At 41.7% G+C, this 23,890-nt stretch overlaps 1 protein-coding gene across 2 annotated transcripts in view; it reads left to right on the forward strand.

The window, feature by feature from the left end:
- The first annotated feature begins 3,793 nt into the window (after positions 1 to 3,793).
- Dclre1c (DNA cross-link repair 1C) overlaps positions 3,794 to 23,890 on the forward strand; it is a 50,273-nt gene continuing 30,176 nt past the window's right edge. For both annotated transcript variants that reach the window (XM_051205898.1, XM_051205897.1), the window contains exons 1-9: positions 3,794 to 3,917; positions 4,911 to 4,962; positions 7,830 to 7,914; positions 15,638 to 15,697; positions 17,849 to 17,904; positions 18,360 to 18,461; positions 19,485 to 19,557; positions 20,136 to 20,276; positions 22,920 to 23,021. In XM_051205898.1, coding sequence (XP_051061855.1) covers positions 3,809 to 3,917; positions 4,911 to 4,962; positions 7,830 to 7,914; positions 15,638 to 15,697; positions 17,849 to 17,904; positions 18,360 to 18,461; positions 19,485 to 19,557; positions 20,136 to 20,276; positions 22,920 to 23,021 — 780 coding nt within the window. In that variant the 5' untranslated portion in view covers positions 3,794 to 3,808. The remainder of the gene's footprint in view (positions 3,918 to 4,910; positions 4,963 to 7,829; positions 7,915 to 15,637; positions 15,698 to 17,848; positions 17,905 to 18,359; positions 18,462 to 19,484; positions 19,558 to 20,135; positions 20,277 to 22,919; positions 23,022 to 23,890) is intronic.

The raw sequence follows: 23,890 nt of genomic DNA on the forward strand, positions 1-23,890 counted from the left end.
TCGAGGATGAAAGGGAAAAGAGCCATGAGTGGGCGAGCCAGCTCCTTGAGAATACCCAGAACCAGTGGTTAACAAAGCAGGGATTTTGTAAGCCAGTTAAGCAAAGTCCTATTTAAAGGAGTCACTAAATACTAAAAATAAAAAATGACCTATTTATAATTCTCAAATTAATTTCCTTAGCCAAAATATATCTGAATTTTTGATTTATCTATACAATGTGTACTCTGCATCCAAAGCCAACCTCTTCCTCCAAACAAAGGAAACTGCTGCTTCCACATCTTCTACTTTGAATAGCTGTGGCCCAGAGTCCTCCTTTCCTCTTATTTCGCCCACCTGTGAGACCTGCTGGCTTTAATAGCTCCCCCACAAGTCCAGAAAGCTATCCCCTTGCTGACTGTGATGATTGCAATAATTCCCAACATCTCTCCCCACTGCCATAGCCTATTACCAACACAATAGTCAGCACAACCTACTTAAAACCTAAATCAGATTATGTCAGTTTTGGGTTTGGCTTGTGACCTTGCAATAGGTTTCCATTTTATTAACAGTAAAAACAAACAAAACAAAACAAAAAACCTCAGAGGTTTACAAGGCCAATAAAGAGTCAGGAAATTTGCATACTATCTGTACAGATTTGCTGTACAGATAGTCTTCCTCTATAGCCCTGAATCACTTTTCTCCAGACCTAATAGGTCCTAGCATACAATAGATGTGAATGCAGCATGTTTAGAGTGAATAAATGTATTTCACTACCACACTGCTACTGCTGCTGCTCTGATGCTATGGAGGAAACAGGATGACAAGGTAGCTATGAGGTAGGTGCTTCAGAACATAGTGAGTGGCCTTGAATTCAAATCTGGACTCTGCTTACTGAGAACATGACCTTGTGCAGTCCATATAACAATGTACACAACTATACAATGTTGGCAAAAATGAACTTGTCTTGGGTTGCTGTGGAAGTGAAACACCAGACACAGAAACCTGGTGGTATCTGGAACTACACTAGTGATAGTGACAATCTTTACTAGAATATGCATTCCAAGAACAAAAGTTTTTTGACTTTGTTACTTGTAAGTATGCCTTAGTATTCAGCTCAGGGTCTGTAACATACAACAGGGTAGGTGACTAGTTGTTGAGAGAATAAATGAGTTTTCACCGGACCTTTGCAGAGCTTGTCCACTGGCCCTGGGATCTGAGGACCTGAAAGAATGGGGTGGACCATAGTTTAATGCTGCAGACAACTTACTTCAATTTGTGTACTTTCATATGCAAACATAACAAAGATAGCAATGATCCAAGGATGGATGTCTGAGTTTAGAAAAACATGATCAGAAAACATGCAAATGAACATCATTAAGTACATATCAAATATTAACTGGGAAGCCCTTTCCCAGAACTTTCTCAAAACAAACCAATTTAAACATAATTATCTGACATGTACTATACATTGTATCTCTGAAAGCACAGAAGCAAGGCAGAAGGCCATATCCAGATTCAGCAGACACTGACCAGATTGGGTTCTATAGCTATATTCTGACATCCAATGAGAATAAATATGCTTTATAAACTGAATGTAAATGTTAGTCACAGGAGGCATGAAATCACTTCTCAAGACAATCCAGGGAACAAAATGCACCTGAGGTAAAAGACCCTCTGCCTTTTTCCTGGTGCCTCTCTCACAGTTCCCCAAGGTATTGTTCACCATGTGTCATTCCTCTGACCATGTTCCAACATATGTATACCAAAGAATTGTTTTCAAAGGATCTCTTTATGATTTATTATCAGCAAGTGTTTGATTTGCATGCCTGTTTTATATGTGTCCAGGATTGTGTAAAAACTCCTAAAAGGAAAAGGGGTCCTGAATGAAAAAGTTAAGCTGTGAGAATCTAAGTGTACATATTGCTTACATTGGTAACTTGATTCTCACTATCATTTCCTACTGCATACATTATAAAGAGAGAAGAAGTGAACAAATGAATAAGAATCTTATTTTCTATGTCTTGCAGGAGCTCTAACTTATGAGCAATTCTGCAGATTCTGTCAATACAGAATCTATTGTTCTGTATAGACAACCCAGCCACAGAAATAGTCCTCCGTTATTCTAGGACGGACCATCTTATACAAAACCAAAGCATTTCCAATACTACCTTGGTAAAATGTATAAATTAATGACTACAACTAGACCACTTCCCTCCATTGCCTGCCTTCCTTCTTCCCCTGGTTCCTCTTTATGAAAATCTGTATGGAAAGAGAACTGAATATTATGGCTGCGAAGGCAAATTGATGTTCTCTGATCATGGCATTCTGATCCCTCTGTTCAGAACTTATTCCTGGCATTATCCCAGATCACTTCTGTCTCTGTAGAAATACTATTTGCCATATTCTTCATTTATATGGTTTATCAAATGTGCTGAACTCGTAGTCAGCTGCTTTAACACTGTGTACACCAAAAACACAGATCTCATCTTAAAGGGAACAAGAGAGAGTTTATTCTGGAGTTATTTTGAATGACCATGGGCTGGGAGCACAGATTTGGGTTACCCTAAATTCCATGTTCCAATGTGGAAACAGCTTCATGAAGTTTTATAGAACAAAGAAAGTCATACATCAAGGAATATTTAAAATACACTTTTGGACACATCAGAGAGGCAGATAAAGCAAAAATGGGGAAGTTTTTCTATAGGCCCAAGGTGCTATCTGATGACATTCTTAGCTTTTGGGTTGGTGGAAATTAGTGGTCTGTTAAATTAATAGATTCCAAAAGGTTTTAATCTGTCAGACACGACATGCTAGTTCCAACGCAGGAACAGCTATTTGAAATGGCTTAGAATTAGCATGAGATAAGGTCTAGCTTCTGAAACTTATCTTATCTCTTCACGGTGCTTCTTTTAGGGAGTTTTTCTTCCTCCATAAGGCTTGTCACAGCAGGATTTGCAGGTTCAGGTTGTTTGTGACCAACAGTGTCTAAGGAGAACATGCTAGGAAGGAAACAAAAAACACCACAGACAAAAGTCTTTGGTGGATCTTAATACTGTTACTATGAACTTTTCCAGACACCACCACCCACCCACCCACCCACCCACGCCCCATCATTCTCTCCCTCCTTTTCTATTCTCTCCATCCTTTTCTGTATATATCCTTCTGGCTTCCCAAAAATGCAGCTCCAATGATTACCAGAGGCTAACAGATCAACGGGATCTTTACTCCCCCTCCCCCTTTCCGGAATCTGTATCTGAATTGTAGCCTTCAAGATATAGTTAGCTTTTGTACAAATTGAAGGGGGAACAAGTACCAACAGAATCTTTCACCAAGAGTCAGAGCGTGGTTACCCTATAAAATACAAACTAGAAGAAGAGAAAAAAAGTAAAAAGAACTCGGTTTTCGGTAAACAGGAAGAAATGCAAGGCAGTGTGATAAGAAAAAGGAAGCTCCCGGGCCACCCTTAACAGCTATGTTTTGTTTCCTGCCTCAGTTCTTCCACAGACACAGGCATCTCTGCACTAGTGAAACGAACACTTTTAGTTTCTTTTCTTGCTTTCAGACATGCACGCGACCGTGCGTGCCCAGCTAGCGGTTCACACACACTGTGCGCGGCTGGTTCAAGTTATTTAAACAGCGGCTCATGGGAAGCGGGAACAGGACTGGATGGCCTTGGGCCCGCCCCCTACCGCAAGGCCCCTCTGATTGGCCGTAGCTGAGCTCGGCCGGCCTATGGGGAGGCGGTGCGCAGGTTCCCGGAAGTGGTCCCCAGGATCGCTGTGCTCCTCTGCTTCCGCGGTGGTCTTAGGGTCTGTCCTTCCTGGGCGCTATGAGCTCTTTCCAGGGACAGATGGCGGAGTATCCAACCATCTCTATTGACCGTTTTGACAGAGAGAACCTGAAAGCCCGGGCCTACTTCCTTTCACACTGCCACAAGGGTGAGTGAGCCCCTCTCGCCACCTACTGCAGTGGCGCTGGGGCTGGAGAATGGATGACAGAAAGGTCGGGGCCTGGTGAAGGGGAGAGCAGGCTGTGGACTCAACGAGGCACTGGAAAGCACCCCTTGTCCCAGTGGGCTCTTAACCTCGCTTTGGCTTTATTGATCCCAAGGACTGTACCAGCTCTGTAACCCCACCTCCGGTTGCAATCTGCCCCTGGGCCCTGTGGCAAGGCTGAACTGTTAGAAATGCTGGTTGCTATCTGTGGGAAGGAGCACTGTTTGGTAAGGTTTAGTTAGCTCTTGCCCACACGTCCCAGATGCTCGTTTGCGTTTGCCATGCTTAAAGAAAACACGTTTCAGGACTTTGAGGACTTCTTCTACAACCCGGGGCATGAAGCAAGAGTGAAATGCCCCTCTCTCACACATGCGCATGTTTCAGAACTTCTACACCTCTGGAGGAGACATTAGGCAAGAGACTAAGATCTAGTTGTCTGCCTGCCTGCCACCAGCCTCTCTTTCATTCTCTCTCTCTCTCTCTCTCTCTCTCTCTCTCTCTCTCTCTCTCTCTCTCTCTCTCTCTCTCTCTCTCTCACACACACACACACACACACACACACTCCGTAAATTTGGCCAGGTGTCCTCCATCTTTCCTTTTTATTTTAATTGCTCGCTTATTTTAGGTTACCGGGCAGAGTTCATGTATCCTAGGTGCTTTTCTTAGCACTTGACTGCCTCAGTCTCCTCAACCCTGTGGTACTTGAATTGTTTTCCTCAGCTCAGGTTGGACAACTTGTAGTGGTTCCTGTTCCTTATAGTGTTCATCTCCAGAAGAAGCAAAGACACATGGCATCAATTTGCTTGTAACAGTGAGCTTTTTATAATTTTTGTCATCAGGAAGCTCACAAAGACAGCCCAGGTGTCGTGGGCTGAGGAATCCTCTTTTAAAAATTAAACAAAACATGTTTATGATTTCTGATTCTTTTCCTTGTAGATCACATGAATGGATTAAGGGCTCCTTCCTTGAAAAGAAGACTGGAATGCAGGTAATTGATTTTTTACTACTTATTTGTGTATAAGTAAACATCTTACCGGAGAGATAGCACCTAAACAGAACAGTACATATACCCTAAGGGGGTACCCTGATGAGCCTATATGAACACTATGTAGCTTCCACACCGATAAGAAATCGAACACTACCAATATCCTAGACCCCCGTCTAATCACTGTTGTTCCTTCTCCAAGAAGCAATTCCTATTTTGACATTTTGTCAAATAACTTTGGTTATTCTGAATTTATATAACTAGAAGGCTTGACGTGGTGGTATAATCCCAACATTGAGGAAGCAAGAGGATTGTGAGTTCAAGGCCAACCTGGGTTATGTAGAAAGAACTTGTCACAAATAAACAAAAATAAATAAATAGGATCATATACTGGATAGACTAAGAAATCGTCTTAAACATTTTTCAAAGGTTTCATTATTTTTGTTTTATTTATATGCCTGTCTTACCTGTGTATATATGCATACCACATATGTACAGTACCCATGAGAGCCAGAAGAAGGTGCCAGATCCCCTGAAACTGGGGTTACAGAGGTTTGTAGCAGTTATGTGAGTGCCAGGAATTGAACCTGGGTCTTCTGGAAGAGCAACTGTAACTGCTGAGCCATCACTCCAGCTCCATCTTTCTCTGTTGCTGACTGAAGTAATAACTCATTTGTTTTCATTTTTGTAAGCGTGTGTATTTATGTGTGTGAGTGGTTTCTCTAGAACTCTAGGCTGGCAAGATGTCTCAGTGGTTGAGAGCACTGGCTGCTATGATGGATCAGGCATGATGGAGATTGAAAATGCTGTAGTCCACATGGAGCTGGTTTTGTTAGACCCTCTTGGTGCCTTTTGAATAGGCACCATTATATCTAACTTACAGATGAGAAAACTAAGGAGCCAGATGAGTTAAATTAGCTGCCCAGTGTCATAGGACCAGTGAGTAGCAAGACCAGGTTTTTAACCAGGTCTGTCTGATTTCAGAGCCTATGTATCAGCTATCTATTGTTGGATAACAAATTACCTTGTAACTGAGTATCTTAAGATGACACCAATCCCTCAGTTTCTCTGGATCAGGAATGATGAGAGTGTACAGTGAGGATTGCTGGTTTCTGCCTGCCTGGCATCAGGTGGAACTGAAATTATCTGAAGACTCAGAAGGATGCATATAATATCAACAAGGCCTAGAATAGCTGGCTTTTTGAGCTTGTCTATCTCTGAGAGGTTTCTTTAACCTGGGATAGCTAGTTTTGTTAGAGAATCCAGGATTAACATCTGTACATCCTGGGATAGATATGGTGAAGCATGCTTTTAGTCCAAGCATTCAGGAGGCAGAGGCACAGGCAAATCTTTGTGGGTTTGAGGCCAGCCTGGTCTACATAGTAAGTTCCAAGTTAGCCAAGGAGACATAGTAAGACCCTGTCAAAATAAACAAAACAAAATAAAATCCCAGGGTACAATCAGAAGGCAGGCATATTGTCTGGAAAGCAAGGTTTAAGCATCCTGCAATTGCCCGGCAAGGTGGCGGCAAGGTGGCGTGCACCTTTAATTTCAGCACTGGGAGTCAGAGTTAGACAGACCTCTGTGAGTTTAGGGCCAGAGCTGTTACACAGAGAAACACTATGGAAAAACAAAACAAAAAGTATCTCATAGTTACTTCCATCATATTCTGTAGTCAAGGCAGTTATAGAGATATGTCCAGTTCAAGATGAGGGGAACATAAAAACCCCCCTGTTAATGTGGGAATGTGTGGGAATGGGTGTGGATGTGGGTAGGTATGTTTGAGATACAGTCTTGCTATGTACAAATAGATGTGGTATATAGTGTTTAGAAATATAATACAGCATGGAGTGTATTTCTAATCTCCAAACTGTAGTATTGCATTTTTAGAATTGAATAGGAAATGTAAATACTGGAGTGTACCTCAGTGGTAGATCACTTGATCAGCCTGTGCAAGGCCCTGGCTTTGCTCTTGAGCATACACAAATAAGTCGATTTATATGAAGCAAAAATCAGAATTTTCTGTTCCCAGAACCCCTTTACTGTTCTCTAGAAGTAGCTTAACATTTGGTGGTGCCCTTCTTTGATGTACCTGACCATATACAAGCTCATTTGCTAGGCAAGTGCTCTACAACTATGCTACACTTTCAGCCCCCAGCACATAATTTCAACATAAGAAAAGTGATGGGCTTTTTAGAGAGCGGGAGAACCCTGCACATCCCCTCCTCTTGTCCTGTGACAGGACTGAAATGGATGATATACTGGCACTTTGTTAGCCAGCTTGTGTCACTGTTTCCCAAGGAAAACAGCTTCAAAGGGGGAAGATGTACTTTGCTTCCTGGTTGCAGTCTGTGGTTGGCTGGTTCCAGTGCTCTTAGGCTTCCAACGAGGCAGAAACATGACAAAAGGACATGGCAGATGAAAGCTATTTGCCTCCTGCAGCCATGAAGCAGAAAGCAAGATACAGGAAGGACCAGGGATGGGGTTTGCCTGTCAAGGATGTGTCCCCAGGGACATCCTTCCTCCAGTTAGCACCACATTCAGTAAAGCTATCAGTTTATGACTCCTGACACAGGATTAATCCATGGATTATGTCAGAGGCCTCTTATACACCCAATGCCCCACCTCTTTCTGAACATTGCATTGGAGACCAAGCCTTAGCACATGGGTTTGGGGGGAGGTCTTTTATAACCAAATCATGGCAGGTATGTTGGGAGCCACTGCCATACTTTCCATGTTAATTGATTGGAATTTACTAGAGAAAAGTGATATCCTGTGATATGTATTGCTGACTCACCAAAGTGGCTTGTTGTGAATTGTACTGAAATTAACCCCTCTCCCTCCTCCCCCGTTTTGTTTTTTGCTTTCAGCTTGAAGGTTTTCCTGTACTGTTCTCCAGTTACCAAGGAGCTGTTGTTAACTAGCCCGAAATACAGATTTTGGGAAAAACGAGTTGTAAGTCAATTTTAATTAAAAAAAAAAAAAAGTGTAGTTTTTTGGAATAGCTCTACTTTGTTGTGTACATGGGGAATATTTTTAGAAGCACCTTTTAAAAAAATCATTGGAATTATTCAAATTCCTTTCTTCATACATTATAGACTCATCATTAATTAGAATAGCGATTTTGATGTGTAAATGGGCAGTTTAGGAGTCAGCAATTGGTTGTTTCTTATTCCTCAAGAATGTGATTTAGGTCTTTTGCTGTATTTACTCTCATGGACTGCCTAGCAGAGGTGTACTAAAGTATAAACAAAATATGCATTCTCATAATTTTAAATCATAGGCTAGCTCAGGAAGAAGAAACATAATTTAAGGTTTATAATAAAGAGTAGGGGCTGAGAGATGGTTCAGTGGTTAAGAGCACTTGATGCTCTTCCAACACCCATATTAGGCATCTCACAACCACATGCAACTCCAGCTCTAGGGGGTCTGACTTCCTTTTCTGGCCTCAACAGGCATTCATACACAGGTGGTATTCACACACACACACACACACACACACACACACACACACACCCCTTAAAGAAAGAGAAAGAAAGAAAGAAAAGGTAAACAAGCAGAGTACTAGAATATTAAAAGATAGGATGGAGCTATACACAGTGACACAGGCCTGAGATCCCAGCATTTGAAAGTCTGGGCCAAGAAGATCATAAGTTTCTTTTTTTCTGTGGTTTTGTGGACTAAACCTAGGGTCCTGTGTGTGTCAGGCAAGTGCCCAACAACTGACCTATATCTCAGCCCCAAGATCATATGTTTAATGTCATCTTGACCTCCATGACAAAAAAAGAATGAGAAATAGAATGTATGAGAGAGAGAGAGAGAGAGAGAGAGAGAGAGAAAAGAGAGAGAGAGAGTCTGCATGTCTGTGTGTATATGTGTGTGAGAGTATGAGACAGGTTCTTAATTTTGAACCTTGACTGGTGTGGAATTTGCTATATAGACCAGATTCAGAGCTTCAAATTCAGAGATCCACCTGCCTTTGCCTCCTGAGCACTGGGATTAAGTACACGTGCCACCATGCCTGACCTAGAATGGATAACTTTAATTCTGGAAAAATGAAATGGATCTCTCCTCCCGAAGGTAGTCAAAAGAAAATTGCTGCAGCACATAAAATGTAAACATGGCAGAAAATTCTCTTAGGAACCTTATTACCTTAAGTAAGAGCAGATTTCTCAGTGGAGGTGAAAAGGAAGGCCAGTACTAATCTAGACAGAGATAAAGCAAAAAGGTAGATTTTCTTTTAAGAAAGGAAAAATGAAAGGGAAGGAAGAGCATAAATCAAATAGAAGCCCAAAGTGCGAGAGTAGTGGTTTTCCATCGCTTGCCAATGAAGAGCAATGAGCCGAAGAGCTTCTGCTGATGCACACAGGGCAAGGGATAGAGTAGAACTAAAGGCTGAAAAACCCAGAGCACAGAAAGCTCCAAGGAGGGTGTTATTCGTCATTACAAGAAGCTGCAGGTCGAGAGGACATGAACATGTATGCCATCCACTCATACATACAGTAATGCCTGCTGGAATCTGTCATGTCTACCACTCCATCAGGGAAGGATGGTGACCATAGAGAGTAGGATTAGAGTTAGGAATTATTGTGGAGGGTAGGCCTTAAGTAACTGGTTGCTGTCAAAACAGTCTGCAGGAAGGATAATGTCTTGTTGATGTATGACAGATGACAGCTTTCAAGTCTCACCTCTTCTGTCTGTCTACTCAGCCTCACATCTGGCATGCCTCTGCAAAAACATGGCCAGATCAAAGCAAGCCCAAGCCCACCCCTTTACCACAGCGGCCAGGTGCACATCTCAGAGATGGTGCACGTTTGCCCAGTATGTTTGATCCCCAGTGCTACCAAAACAGCAGAAACAAGACAAGAGCCTGTGAGATGGCTCAGTGGGTAAAGGCATTTGCCAGCAAGTCTAATGACCCAAGCTTGATCCCTGGGGCCTATATGGTAGAAGGAAGGAACTGACTCCAGGTTAGCTTTTGACCTCTGCATGCATGCTCACTTGTCCCTCCACTCCACAATAATGAACTAAATGTGAACAATTTTTAGAAAAGGAAACAAGACAAAAAACAACTTTCTATAAGCTGAGTCTGCAGCTGTCTGTGATAATAAGGAATATAATGACTCCCATAGAAAGGATTGGGAGTCCTTTAATTTGATCATGACACATACAAGCCAGATTATTGTTCTGTACCCAATAGGTATGTGTTTCAATAAAACATCTGCCAACATCTGCTGTCTCTAAAGCTACATCATACCTTTCTATTCTGCTTCGGTGTGGCTCCCAGATGGCCTGTGCTAGGAGTAGCCTTTCATCATGCATGTTTAGTCTTGCTATCCCACCTGCCAGCTGAAGGGTGTCCATGTCCTTTGCAGATCTGTCACAACAGCCAGACTGCTCTCCCCTTGCCTGTAGGATTGGGCCTGTATTGCTACAGGTTAGTCTGGGGTAATCAAGAACTGGGGAAGAACAGACACAAGCAGAACTCACAAAGGCATCTGGAGTCTGGGAGGGCAGCCAAGCTTATTAGCATCTCCCTGCAGCCGTTATAATGCTGGTCACCTGCTTTGTACTATATGTGAGTTAGAGTCATATTGGCCCTAGACTCAAGGAAAGAACATAAATGCCTGTGATTCCCAGCACTAGGGGCGTTGAAGACTGGCCAGCTGCCAGTTCAGTAAGAGACCATCCCAAAGGAGGTGAAGATCATCAAGGAAGACACCTGATGTCAGCCTCTGGCTCCCATACACACATGCATGTACACAGGAACACATACACATACAGGAAGTGTCACTGTTGTAAATTATTAGTGACGATCAAAGAAAGAGACTCACTCCAGAATGTAATCAGGGAGGGTTCAGCTTCAGTGAATGGAACCTCAGACAGCCGTGGAGAAACAAATTTACATCATGCCCCTGCAACTTTAGTCTTTATCATGTACTCAGTAATACAAGACCTTCAGGGTTTGCCAGGATCTTCTTGTGACTAATGTCATGTGAGGGCTGTAAAGCTCCTTCAGAAAAAGAACTCCTTAAGTCTCAGAAAATAACCACTGATTAGATACCAAGGATTCCCTCAGGGCTTAGGTGCACCTAAAAACAATCTCAACACTCAGGTGTTTATGCCAGATGGAATGACTTTACTGATTTTCCACTACATTTCCCCCTTTTGTTTAAGCCATATTTAATTATGTTGAAGATTATATTTATCTTGAAGATTATGCATTCTCACAGTAAATACAGCCTTTCTCTGTTGTGCTGTTTCACAGTATTATGTAGATAAGCCAAAATACAGTTCAAAGCCAGTACAATTATTACAGCTTAAACAAGTGTCTGCTAATATTTTTTCTGTGAGCAAAATGGGTGTAATAGAGCCCAATCATATAAACCTTTATAAACAATCTCTAGCGTAGCAAAACAATATCATACTGTCTCCTCTCTCATGTATGTCTTTTATCTCCACTGTCATAAGGCATTGCAGTTTGGATTCTGCATTGATGAAAACTTATACATAATACAGTCATTAAATATAACAGTATCATTTTTGTGTTAGTTCTTGTTTTCTCAAAGTCTCAGCTTGGTCTCCCCCTGGAAGATCTTTGTTTGATGGATTTATTGTCTGTCTTTAGATAATTTGTTCATCTGTGCTCTTTTTATTTAGCATTGACTTTAGGTTGCATCTAAATGCTTTTGGGAAGCAGAAAAACCACTGTGCTTTAAAATGGAAATTTTTAAAATGTAAATTTAGCATAGCTAAATTGTATGTGCGGATAAAAAGGTGTAGCCTCTTACCACCACTCCCATTTTTAATTTACTTAAAAATTTGTCACTTAAGTATTTGATGGTGCCATTTTACAATAGCTTGACCCTGTGAATAGTAAGGGATTTTGGTAACATGATTGATATTAAACTTTTCAAACCATTTGCTAGCATAAGCAGAACCATTATCACTCTAATGGGTCCTAAAAAGGAACTGTACTATAAAGAGCTGTTTGACAAATGTTAAGTCTTAGATATCAGGTGTGACAGAAGGTGTTTTTCTGGAGTTTTCAGGGCACAGTGCCATACATGGGACTGTGCTCTGTAAGTGACCAGTTAGGGAGAGGTATTGTGCATTCCTGTAGTGCACTATGAGCACAGATCTTTACACTACATGACAGTAGAGAATGTCCAGAACACAGACAGGTGTGTTTCCAGATGTCAAGCTGATGCCCATTCACTATTATCTGTCAGAAATTTGAAATACTGTATAAAACCTGTCTTTAAGCTGTATAAAACAATGTCTTTATTACAGGATAGACTCTTGTGAACCTCTTTTAACTATTTTACAGTTTAAGACATATTAAGTTAATATTTTTAATCTGAGTATACCTTTATAACCTTAGGATTTTATCATCATTCAAAAATCCATTTTAATCCAAAATGTCTTGGAGATTTGCTGTTGCATCCTTAGTCTAAAAAGAAGATATAATAATAAGTGGAGGGTTCATTAAGATTGAGAAATTTTTATAGGTGTTGCTATTTACCAGTGGCAGCCACAGCTGTGCCTGGCTTTTCCTCCCAGGCAGGTTTTTCCTGATATTTTCTAGAGATGGAGGTGCCAGCAATTTAGTATTACTGTAATGTTTTAATAAAGTTGGGTTTATTTAATTACTATTTTTTTAAAGCAAAGAAACTGAACTATAGAACACTAAGCCATTTTTTCATTTTTGTCTCTTTCCCATTTCTATTTTCTATTTATGTTTCATCCATTTCAAATTTTGTTTACTAGACTCCTTTTTTCAAGTACCTCATTTCAAATGTTTCCTTCTATATCCTTTCTACATTTACAGTTTTTCTGTAATATTCTTTTTCTCCCAAGTTAAGCCACTTTACATTCTTAGTGCATCTCTGTCTTCTATATGATAATTTATATAGGAGGTCAGTTAATGTTGAGCCTCATTTTTTCTTAAGGATACCTGTTTTGGATAGGATTATGACTATAGGACTATAATTTTTCTTAGTCCATCAAATAAGCTCTCATCTAAATTTAAATAGATAGGTAAAGTATTCAGTGGCTGAGAAATACCTAATAAAAAGCTGATTTACTACAGCGAGTATAGATTTTTGGACTGTGGAACCCAGAATGGTTATAATCTTTTTGTGGAGCCTGTGGAATTTGTGTGTAAACATGCTCTTTGTCCCTTTAAGAACCATCTACTAAAGCATTAAAAGCAATCTCTATAGAGTCTTAAGATGTAACTGTAGGCAATAGCCATGGAGTTTTGTTTTTGTTTTTTGAGACAGGGTTTCTCTGTTTTGCTTTGGAGCCTGTCCTGGAACTAGCTGTGTAGACCAGGCAGGCCTGACCTCAAACTCACAGAAATCCACCAGCCTCTGCCTCCCAAGTGCTGGAATTAAAGGTGTATGCCACCAACGCCCGGCTAACCATGGAGTATTTTTATAAAATCCTAAAAAGAGGATCTTTAAAATATGTATGTATGTCCCAAGTAGCATGTTAATGTGGCCTGACAATTATTAACAGTGTGGAACAAATAAATTTACATGCATTTTATTTAGTAGAAAAGTAATTTTTGCGGTCTTTATCTGTAAGACGTTATTTCTATGAGCTTCCACCTTAGCAGCCACATTACTGCTCTGTTTCACTTTTTAAAACATATTTATGTATTATGTATACTGTGTTCTGCCTGCATATATCCCTGCAGGCCACAAGAGGGCACCAGATCTCATTGCAGATGGTTGTGAGCCACCTTATGGTTGCAGGAGAGCAGGCAGTGCGCTTAACCCCGCCCTCATCCATCTCTCCAGCCCCAAGGTTACATTTGTATAGAATTTAACTTAGAGTTTCCAGAAAGCAACCTAAAGAGCAGAGCCAAATCCTCAGTAATGATAAAGAGGTAAGAGCATACTGTAGTTGTTTTACTCTTTACTCTTTACACACACAAAGGCTTATTCTTTCTTATGAATGCCCAGCCTTAGTTTGGCTTGTTTCTAGCCAGCTTTTCTTAAATTAACCTGTCTCTCTTTTGCCTCTGGGCTTTACCTTTCTCTATTTCTGTATAACTTTCTTTACTTCTTATTTCCTGGTGTGTAGCTGGGTGACTGGCCCCTGGACTCCTCTCCTTCTTTTTTTGATCCCTGATCTCTTTTTCCAGATTTTCTCCTCCTATGTTTTCTCTCCAGCCCATCCAGCCTTGCTGTTGGCTGTTCAGCTCTTTATTACTTCAGTCGGGTGTTTCAGACGGGCACAGTAACACAGCTTCATAGAGTTAAACAAATGCAACACATCTTTGCATCATTAGACAAAAGTTCCACAACATAAACAAATGTAACACATCTTAAATTAATAGTCCACAACAGCATACCCAATTATATAGTTCAAAATGGGGAATTTTACTTACAGTTTATTTACTATTGATACTGAAAGAGGGGGGAAAACCCCCTCTTTTCCTACCAGGAGAATTCCCCTTTTTCTACTTAGAAGAGTCCTTTTCTTTTTCTTTGCCTCTGGAGCTGTTCTATTTGTATCTGTAGTTTTTACAAATGTGCAGTTAATGCTGCAGCTTATTTAAACAAACATTTTAGCAACTGCACATACTGCTGCTCCTGAGATGGGGAATCCCCCATGTTCCTGCCAAAATCCTGGAGTCTCTACATACCCATGAGCGTACTTTTTACCTCCAGTCCTGGGGTGTCAGGACTCCTCTTTTCTTCATGCCCTATAACATTAAGCACCAATTGTTAGTGCTCTGCATCATCGGACAATCAAAGAGGGTCACTCCAGAATATAACCAGGCTCTGAGGTAGCCAGGAGGTCCAGCCTCGATGAACTGAACCCCGGACATCCATGCAGAAGTGTGTTTACATCACACTCCTGCAACTTTAGTCCTTGTTTTGTGCTGTTTGCTGTACTTAGTAATACAAGATGTTCAGGGTTTGCCAGGACCATCTTTCGACTAAAGTCATGCAAGGGCTATAAAGCTCCTTCATAAAAAGAACTCCATAAGTCTCAGGAAACAGTCAGGGCTTAGGTGCACCTGAAAACAATCCCAACACTCTGGTGTTCATGCTAGATACAGTGGCTTTATGAATTTTCAACTACAAGGAAATCTATCTAGAGCTGGCATTTCAGCTCTGTGGTAGAGTCCTTAGTGGATTCCCATGAGTCACACCACACACATACATATTCATGTAGGAAAAATAAAGAAAATTAAAGTTATCAAAAGTCTCTTCAAAATAGTCCCCAGCCCAGGTAGTTTCATGGTGCATCGTGAACAAGATGCATTTCATCTGTAAATGTGGTATTTTAACATTTATCCCTGGTTACTAGTATGTGTATGTGTTTACTGTGTGTGTGTGTGTGTGTGTTTACTGTGTGTGTGTGTGTATGTGTGTGTATAGTAAGAGTATGTATGTGTACTGAGTATGCTAAGTGAATAGGTGTGGACTAAGTGTGTGTGTGTGTACATATGCTTTGTGTGTGCGTGTTGTGTGTTTATGTGTGTGCTGAGCCTGAAACCTATGGCCTGTACCTGCTAAGCAAGTGCTGTAACACTAAGCTACAACCCAAGTTCCTTCAAAGTATTTTTGTTTTGTTATGTCAGGTTTTTTTATTGTTAATTTTACTGGAATCATAAATGGCTATGTGGATCTAACTTCTTCAATTAATCTCTTTTTAGATAGCAATTGAAATTGAAACTCCTACCCAGATAGCTTTAGTGGATGAGGCATCCGGTGAGGTAATTATATAATTCATATTTTTTTCTTAATGTTAAAAATGATTGTTTAACTTTGTCTTTAAAATGATCATTTATTCATAAACAGTAATTTATGAATAAAGTAAGTTTTTAGAAAAATAGTCACAACATTTGTGAGTGTTTTGATCCCTACAGACTAGGGTTCTGTCAGTATAGACTGGGATTCTCTCAGTATAGACTAGGGTTCTCTTGGTTTAGACTGGGGTTCTCTCTCTCAGTATAGACTGGGGTTCTCTCTCTGTATTGACTGGGGTTCTCTCTCTCAGTATAGACTGGGGTTCTCTCTCTCATTGTAGACTGGGGTTTTCTCTCTGTGGATTCTTAACTATCATTTCCCAATGTCCTCACACAGTAGGAAAAGTAAAAGTTCCCCTTTAAGGGCATTAATCTGTTTTCTGGGGGGTTAACTTCAAGAACTAATCACCAGTCAAAAGCTTCTTAATTAAATTGCCAGGGGTCACTGTTTCAAACCCCAAGCTTCAGGGAATGGAGACATTCAGTCATAGATTGTTAGAATTACTTCCGACATTAGAGGGATTAAATATGATGCATTTATTTTTTAAATTTTTGCCAAAATAGTAATTATTATTATTATTACATGTTCATGACAAGAATGTTATTTGTTAATACTACACCATGTCACATTTGTTGTTTTTTATATATGGGATATAAAATAGTGGTTAGTTAATATTTTTGAAGCAAATTCAAGTATAATGGCTATCTTCATTTTGAATCATTTTCTTAATTCAAAATAAAGGGTCTGCTGAATTGGATAAAATTTATTTTTCAACCTTAAATTTAGAGCCAGTATTTTATGGATGCATTAAGACTGTAGGCCTACCTTCAAACAAAAGCCCATACGAATGGCACCAAGAGCTAAGGAGAGTTTTACTGTTTTCTGGCAGCTGAGTTATCATTTGCTCTGTAGTCTGTTATAACATCATCATGTGTGGCTTCACAGCGTGGAACTCTGAGGGTGACCTGTGTGTGTGACTGTGATCACGAGAGAGGGACCTTTCAGATGGCTTTTCTTAGAAGATCAGATGTATTCTTCATCAATTTCTTCCTGGTAGCGCCAGGTTTGGGTGGCAGCAGGGACTAAAAGGGGGAGACAAGGAGGGAGGGAGAAAGTAAGGGAATGAGGGGCGGAGAGCAGGCGAGTGTGACTTGGGAGGGATGTTGTTGGTGTCCTTGTCACCTGCAGATGCTTCCTCCAAGCCCAGCACAGCGGCACGGCAGGCTGTAGTGGGGTGTTGCTGTGCCACTGCTTACATGCTTTGTCCTGTGACTGGCTTTTGTACACTGTGTGTCCAGCCCCAGCAGGAAGACACTTCCCCCCCCCCACTGGAGGAGCCTGCAGGATGAGTACTGGAAGAAGTGGGTGAGGAGTGACAGCTGAGCATGAACCATTGCAGGCCGAACTCTGCATCCTCCTGTTGAGAGGCGGAGAGCCAGTGGTGCCCAGCAGGCTCTGTCCTAAAGGGACAATGCCACATGCAGTGTGATGAGCAGCTGGGCCTGGGACGCATCTACTTCTTTTATCTTTTAATGATAGCATTATTGCAATATTCGTTGACGCACAATTCACCCATCTGAAGACCTGGTAGCTCTAATGTTACCTGTACACCACCACAGTCAATTTTAGAATATTTTCACCACTTAGAAACCCTGTGCTATTACAGCACTACCATCCCCTTCTGTCACAGCGCTTGGTTTGGGACTTTTTTCTCTGAGCACTTTTCAAGAGACATCCCTGTATATGGCTGGCATACACATATAGAATCTTATCTTTACAGCAAGTAGTATTCCATGGTGTGTGCAAACCACATGCTGTTTATCCATTCATGTAGTTGCTAAGCATTTTGAAGTGTTTCCACTTTGGCGTTCCTGTGAGTAATTATGCAATGGGTGTCCATGGACACTTTTTCATGTGGACATCATCTTTGAGTATGTACCTAGAACAGGAACTGGGTCCTGCCATAGCTCTGTTTAAGGGAGTGGACAAGTCCACTTCTTGCAGGGTTTGAAGAGTGAGAGACTGAAAGGGGACACGCTCTTGAATGGTACTTAGTGAATTTAGTCAGCCCCTCATGATGATTTCTGTTACTATTGTTTTCTTTATTTTCTTTTTAGAAGGAAGAGGTTATTGTGACTCTCTTACCAGCTGGCCACTGCCCAGGATCAGTTATGTAAGGGAACCCATCTGTTTCCATTTCTTTCTATATAAATATGTATTATATTTATGGAGATAACTTTTTAGGCTCTAAAAGGTAGTATGTGTTCAGAGATAGATTTTCTATTTCTGGCAGTGTCTTTAATCTTTACTTCAAACTTGAGCTTGGGAAACTAAGATGAAGCCCACATGAAATGTGGATTTCTTATTGCATGTGCATTTAATTGTTATTTCTCCCATGATTTTGCACTATCTTATCACGTGTATTTTTCTCCCCCCAGAATGCAATGATTTGAGTGGCTTTTGGAAAGTGCTAGAATATTCCAGGCCATGCCTAGTACAGATTCAGTAATGTTCCCATGCTGTTGCTTTATCAACACTACATCATAAGGGGTGTGTTTGGAGGAGGCCTTTGCTATGATTTCAGCTTTCTTGTGATCTGAAAGTCACTGAGATACGTTTATTTTTCAGGTTTTTATTTGAGGGCAGTAATGGAACCGTCTTATACACAGGAGACTTCAGACTGGCAAAAGGAGAGGCTTCGCGAATGGAGCTCCTGCACTCTGGGGGCAGGTATAGGGCCTTCTGTGATGCTTGGCTCTGCAGTTTGAATGAGTGTGTGTGCGTGTGTGAGTACGTGTGCATGTGTGTATGTATGTACGTATGTATATACGTATGTGTGCATGTATGCTTTTCCCATAATTCCAAGCTTTTGTTTGATTAGAAATCAACTAGAGGCCAGACAGTGATGGTGCACGCCTTTAATCCCAGCAGAGGCAGGAGGAGCTCTGTGAGTTAGAGGCCAGCCTGTTCTACAGAGCTAGTTCCAGGACAGACTCCAATGCAATAAAGAGAAACCCTGTCTTGAACCTCCCCTTACCAAAAAAAAAAAAAAAAAAAAAAAAAAAAAAGAAAAGAAAAGAAAAGAAAGAAAAAAAAAAGAAAGGAAAGAAGAAAGAAAGAAATCAATTTAATTATAAAAGTTGTAAGAGTAGAGCACGTTTTTCCCCATAAAGTGAGGTTATGGAGTGTTTGGTATGCTGATTAGAATGGTAGGGACATGAACTGATAGAAGGCATGTAAAGGTCAATATTTTAAATTATATTTTGTGTGTGTGTGTGTGTGTGTGTGTGTGTGTGTGTGTGTAGGTCAGAGGACAGTTTGTGGGAGTCAGTTTCCTTTTCACCACATGGGCCCTTGGGATTGAACTCAGGCTGTCAGGATAAGTGTCTTTATCCAACAAGTCATATCTCTGGTCCAAAAATTGTTTTTTCATTTTGTATTTTGGTTTTTCAAGACAGGGTTTCTCTGTATAGCCTTGGCTATCCTGGAACTCACTCTGTAGACCAAGCTGGCCTTGAACTCACAGAGACCTACCTGCCTCTGCCTCCCTGCTGGGATTGCAGGTGTACGCCACCACCATCTGGCTCAAAAATATGTATTTTATTGTATGAAAATTGTTTTTCATTGAGGTTGGTTGATGAACAAAACATTTGAAGTAGAGTGGAAGACCCTAGAAACAACTGAGAATCTACATTGTTTTATGCACAATTATGTCCCATGAAATGTCTAACACTGTTTTCTTTTTCTTTTCAGAGTAAAAGACATCCAAAGTGTATATTTAGACACCACATTCTGTGATCCAAGGTTTTATCAAATTCCAAGTCGTGTATGTCTGCCTGGGATGATGGGTCTGCCTGGGTGATGGGTCTGCCTGGGGTGATGGGTCTACCTGGGTGATGGGTCTGCCTGGGGTGATGGGTCTGCCTGGGTGATGGGTCTGCCTGGGGTGATGGGTCTGCCTGGGTGATGGGTCTGCCTGGGGTGATGGGTCTACCTGGGTGATGGGTCTGCCTGGGGTGATGGGTCTGCCTGGGTGATGGGTCTGCCTGGGGTGATGGGTCTGCCTGGGTGATGGGTCTGCCTGGGGTGATGGGTCTGCCTGGGTGATGGGTCTGCCTGGGGTGATGGGTCTGCCTGGGGTGATAGGTCTGTCTGGAATGATGATGGGTCTGCCTAGGGTGGTGGGTGTCCCTGGGGTGGTGGGTCTACCTGGAGTAATAATAGTTCTCCCTGGGGTGATGATGGGTCTGCCGGGAGTGGTGAGCTGGGGTGTAGCCACCTGTCTTGTTGGAAGAGTGGTGCAGACTAATACAGCAGTTGTCCTTTGGGCATGATTACCTCTGAATGTTGAAGAGGAAAAGGGTTAGTGACTTTCTTCTAAGTATCGATTTTTGTTGGCTCTAGGAGGAGTGCTTGAAGGGGATTTTGGAGCTGGTTCGGAGCTGGATCACTAGGAGTCCACACCACGTTGTATGGCTGAATTGTAAAGCAGCTTATGGCTATGAGTATTTGTTCACCAACCTGAGTGAGGAGCTGGGAGTCCAGGTACCTCTCCCTTTCCCTGTACTCCCTTCCTCCCCTTCTCTTCCCCTCCCCCAAATAACTGAACACAGGGAGAGGTGGGAGCAGCTTGCTGAAACACAGCTGCAGTGGAGACTTGGCCTCTGAGAAATCACCTCATCTTTTTAGGTGCGCATCCTCACAAATGGACACCCACAGCTCAAAAAGAGTATTTGTTTTCAAAGCGTGGGTTATAAATATAGCAGTCGTGACCAGCATCAAAAGTAAATTTGAAGCAGTAGTATCAGGGCGTGTTGATTGCAGTTAAGGTATTGACAGTGAACGTTTACTTAGGTGGTTGAAAACACACATATTCACATGTATGTTATCTGTATTTCTCCATTACTGTGCGATGATGACCAAGTTATTGTGGAAATGGTATTTCCTGCTTTGAGTCATGGTCAGTTCTAATCTTCACTCTCTCTAAATGTCTGTCCCTCCTTTCCTATTCCCAAGTCTACTTCTGTAAGTCCTTCTAGCCAAATATTTTTATGTGAAATCATTAAGTGTTCATTTTGAGAAAGATTTGCTGTTTTTTTTGTTTTTTTTTTGAGACAGGGTTTCTTTGTAGTTTTGGAGCCTGTCCTGTAACTAGCTCTGTAGACCATGCTGGCCTTGAACTCACAGAGATCCGCCTGCCTCTATCTCCAGAGTACTGGGATTAAAGGCGTGTGCCACCAATGCCTGGCTAAGATTTACTTTTATCTGGGATCACTCTGCCTGTGTGTTTGATGTTAAAAAATGGCCTTTTAAATTAAAATCAAGGTAGTGATAATATTTACACATGTATACACACACACACACACACACACACTTGACTTGTTCATATCACCTATATTCTAACTTCTTTTTCACGCTCTGTCACTATGATATAAAGGTGGCAGTTATTAGCCTCCCATAAACTTGGAGTGTAACATCGTGGGTGTGAAGAGAGGAAGCTCTGAGCCCTGAGGGAAGAAACCAGGGCCAGGGAGGCTTCAGGGAGGGGCTTTTGATGGTTGCTCCAGAGTCTCTGTAAGTCCTTTTGCCAGCTGTGGGGATAATTCTAGATCAGGAGTCTACAAAGAGAAAGCTGTGAGGTTTCCAACTAAGGTGCCTCAGGGATGATCTAAGGATACCTTTGCGGTCGTTTCTATGTGGATTCTCTTTATATGGTTCACTTTATCCCCTCCCCGTTTTCCTTAGAGTGTCTGTAAAGTCATATTTACTATTGCTTACTCCTTTCCTTATTTTGTTTTATCTGTTTTTCCAGAGAAGGGGATGCAAGGCCCAGGTTAGCCTGAAACTCACTCTAACCAGACTGGCTTCAAACTCATGATCCTCCTGCCTCAGCCTTCTGTGTGCTGCAACAATAGATGTGTCACCACACCTGGCTTATGTTTTCTGTGTGTCTGTGCAGATGCATGGGTGTGCTTACAAGCATCTATGAATTTGAGTTGTGTGTGTTAAAGGCCAAAAGTTTGTCCTGTTTGTTTGTTTAAAGACTGTCTCTCATTGACCTGGAACTCAGTAGGTAGATTGGCTGACAAGTGTGCCCCAGGGAGCCACCTGTCTCACCTCCCAAGTGGGATCACAAGCTCGGGCTACCATAGCCAGAATTTTTGCATGGGTTCTGGGAACCAAACTTAGTTCCTTATGCTTGCAAGGCAAAGTTTCCTGGTTGCTCCAACTCCCCAGTTACTTACCTTTCCTTCTGATTGGTCATGAGTAAATCAGATGCACAGACCACTCCATGAGTAAGCAGTTGTGCTTGAGTTCTTTTTGTACCCTGCCTTGGTAGAAGTTAGCACAGTAATTGGATGTTATTTCAGTGTGTTTGTTATTCTCACACCAACATGAGAGTGCTACAGTTTTAATTTTGTTTCATGATCCTAACGCCAGTTTAGGCACGAATACCATGTACTTTGAAAGACCATAAGACAAGTCTGGGTAAAGCTGACATAATTGGCTTTAATACTTTAAACTGTTAATAGCCTTAAGTTTCTGGAAGTCAGCCAGGTTGAGTGTGTTTTGTTGCATCTTTTGTCTCCTCTCCTCTTTCCCCTGGGCAGGTCTATGTGGCAGGACAATTTAGGTCCTACTTTTTTTTTTTTTTTTTTAAACCACACCTGCTGTCCTGTGTGACATGTAGTGTGCCATTAGAGTGGGCTGTCTTTTGTTGGGGGTAACATACAAGCCACAGAGTGCTTGGAGAGGTCAGAGGACAATCTTAGAGTTGTCTCTCTGTCCTCCCCTATGTGGGTTTCGAGTGCTGAATTTAGGTCAGCAGGCTTATTTAGCAAGCATCTTTACCCACTGAGTCGCTTTTTGATAGTTTCTGTCAGCTTTGTTCTCTGCTGTATTGCTAGGGTCTAGCAATTGAGTTTGGTGTTCAGCAGGCGCATAATCAATATGAACCAAGTGATGCCTGAAGGACAGTATTAACGCAGTCAGATGCAACTAGGGGACGAGTCCTTTGCCTAGTGACATCCCAACAGGATATTACCAAGCCCTGCAGTCCAGAAGGAGATTGCAAGAGAGAAGATTCACCCACTACTTGGATAGTATCCCCTGAATAATGACCCTGGAAGTATTTATTCTTAGGACTGCATTTCAAACAATGTGCTTCTATCTGCTGTTAATGCACAGGTTCATGTGGACAAGATGGATATGTTTAGAAACATGCCTGATATCCTCCACCATCTCACCACAGACCGAGACACCCAGATCCATGCCTGCCGCCATCCAAAGGTACTGAGGAAGCACCTGTCCAGAAATTTTTCTCTGAAGCTTTTTGCGAAGCTTAGGGGTTAGGTGGAGGTTGTGCAGTTTACATATCTGTATTCCAGATACATATCTGTATGTACTTCATCTGTAACAGGCACAGATTCTTACCTTCTTTACATAAAATTGCTTCTCCTACATGAGAATGAAAATTTATTTGTAATGATGTTAGTTGCCTGTGCTACTTGTAATTTAAACAAATTATTAATTTGTTTGAAAATTCTTTGAAGAATGCATCCAAACCATTTTGGTCATGTTTACTCTCTACTCCTCCCAGATCTACCCCCATCTCCCTACTCATCCACCTGTGTGTGCTCTCTTATTTTTTATTTGTTTGTTTTACTAACTTCAGTTTGTGCTGCCCATATTTTCCTGGGTGTGGAGTCATCCGTGGAGCACAGTTGACCTGCCAGAAGCCACACCCTTAAAGAAAACTGGCTCTCCCTCTTTGAGAAGCCATCGGCTCTCCATGGTTTCTCAGGAGTTGGGCTCAGGACACTTTCCACTCTGTTAAAATGTTGACTAGCTTGATCTTGTGCAGAGAGCCGCAGTGGCAGTGAGTGCCTGTGTACAGCAGTTCTGCCCTGTCTGGAAGACACTGTTTGGCTTCTGTCCCCACAAGCTCTGGCTGTTACATCTTTCTGTCATCTTCCACGATGACCCCTGAGCTTCGGGTAGGAGTGTTCTGTGGACGTCTCACGTGACTCAGCACTACTCACACACTTGCTGTCTGCACTTGGTCAGCTGTGAGTTTTTGTGTTAACCACCATCCACTGCACAAAGACACTTCTCTGATGAGGTCCTAGAGCTGCACTGGTCTATGGGTAGACCATTCT

This window comes from Phodopus roborovskii, unplaced genomic scaffold (assembly GCF_943737965.1).
Source record: "Phodopus roborovskii unplaced genomic scaffold, PHOROB, whole genome shotgun sequence".
NCBI classification, from domain to species: Eukaryota; Metazoa; Chordata; class Mammalia; order Rodentia; family Cricetidae; genus Phodopus; species Phodopus roborovskii.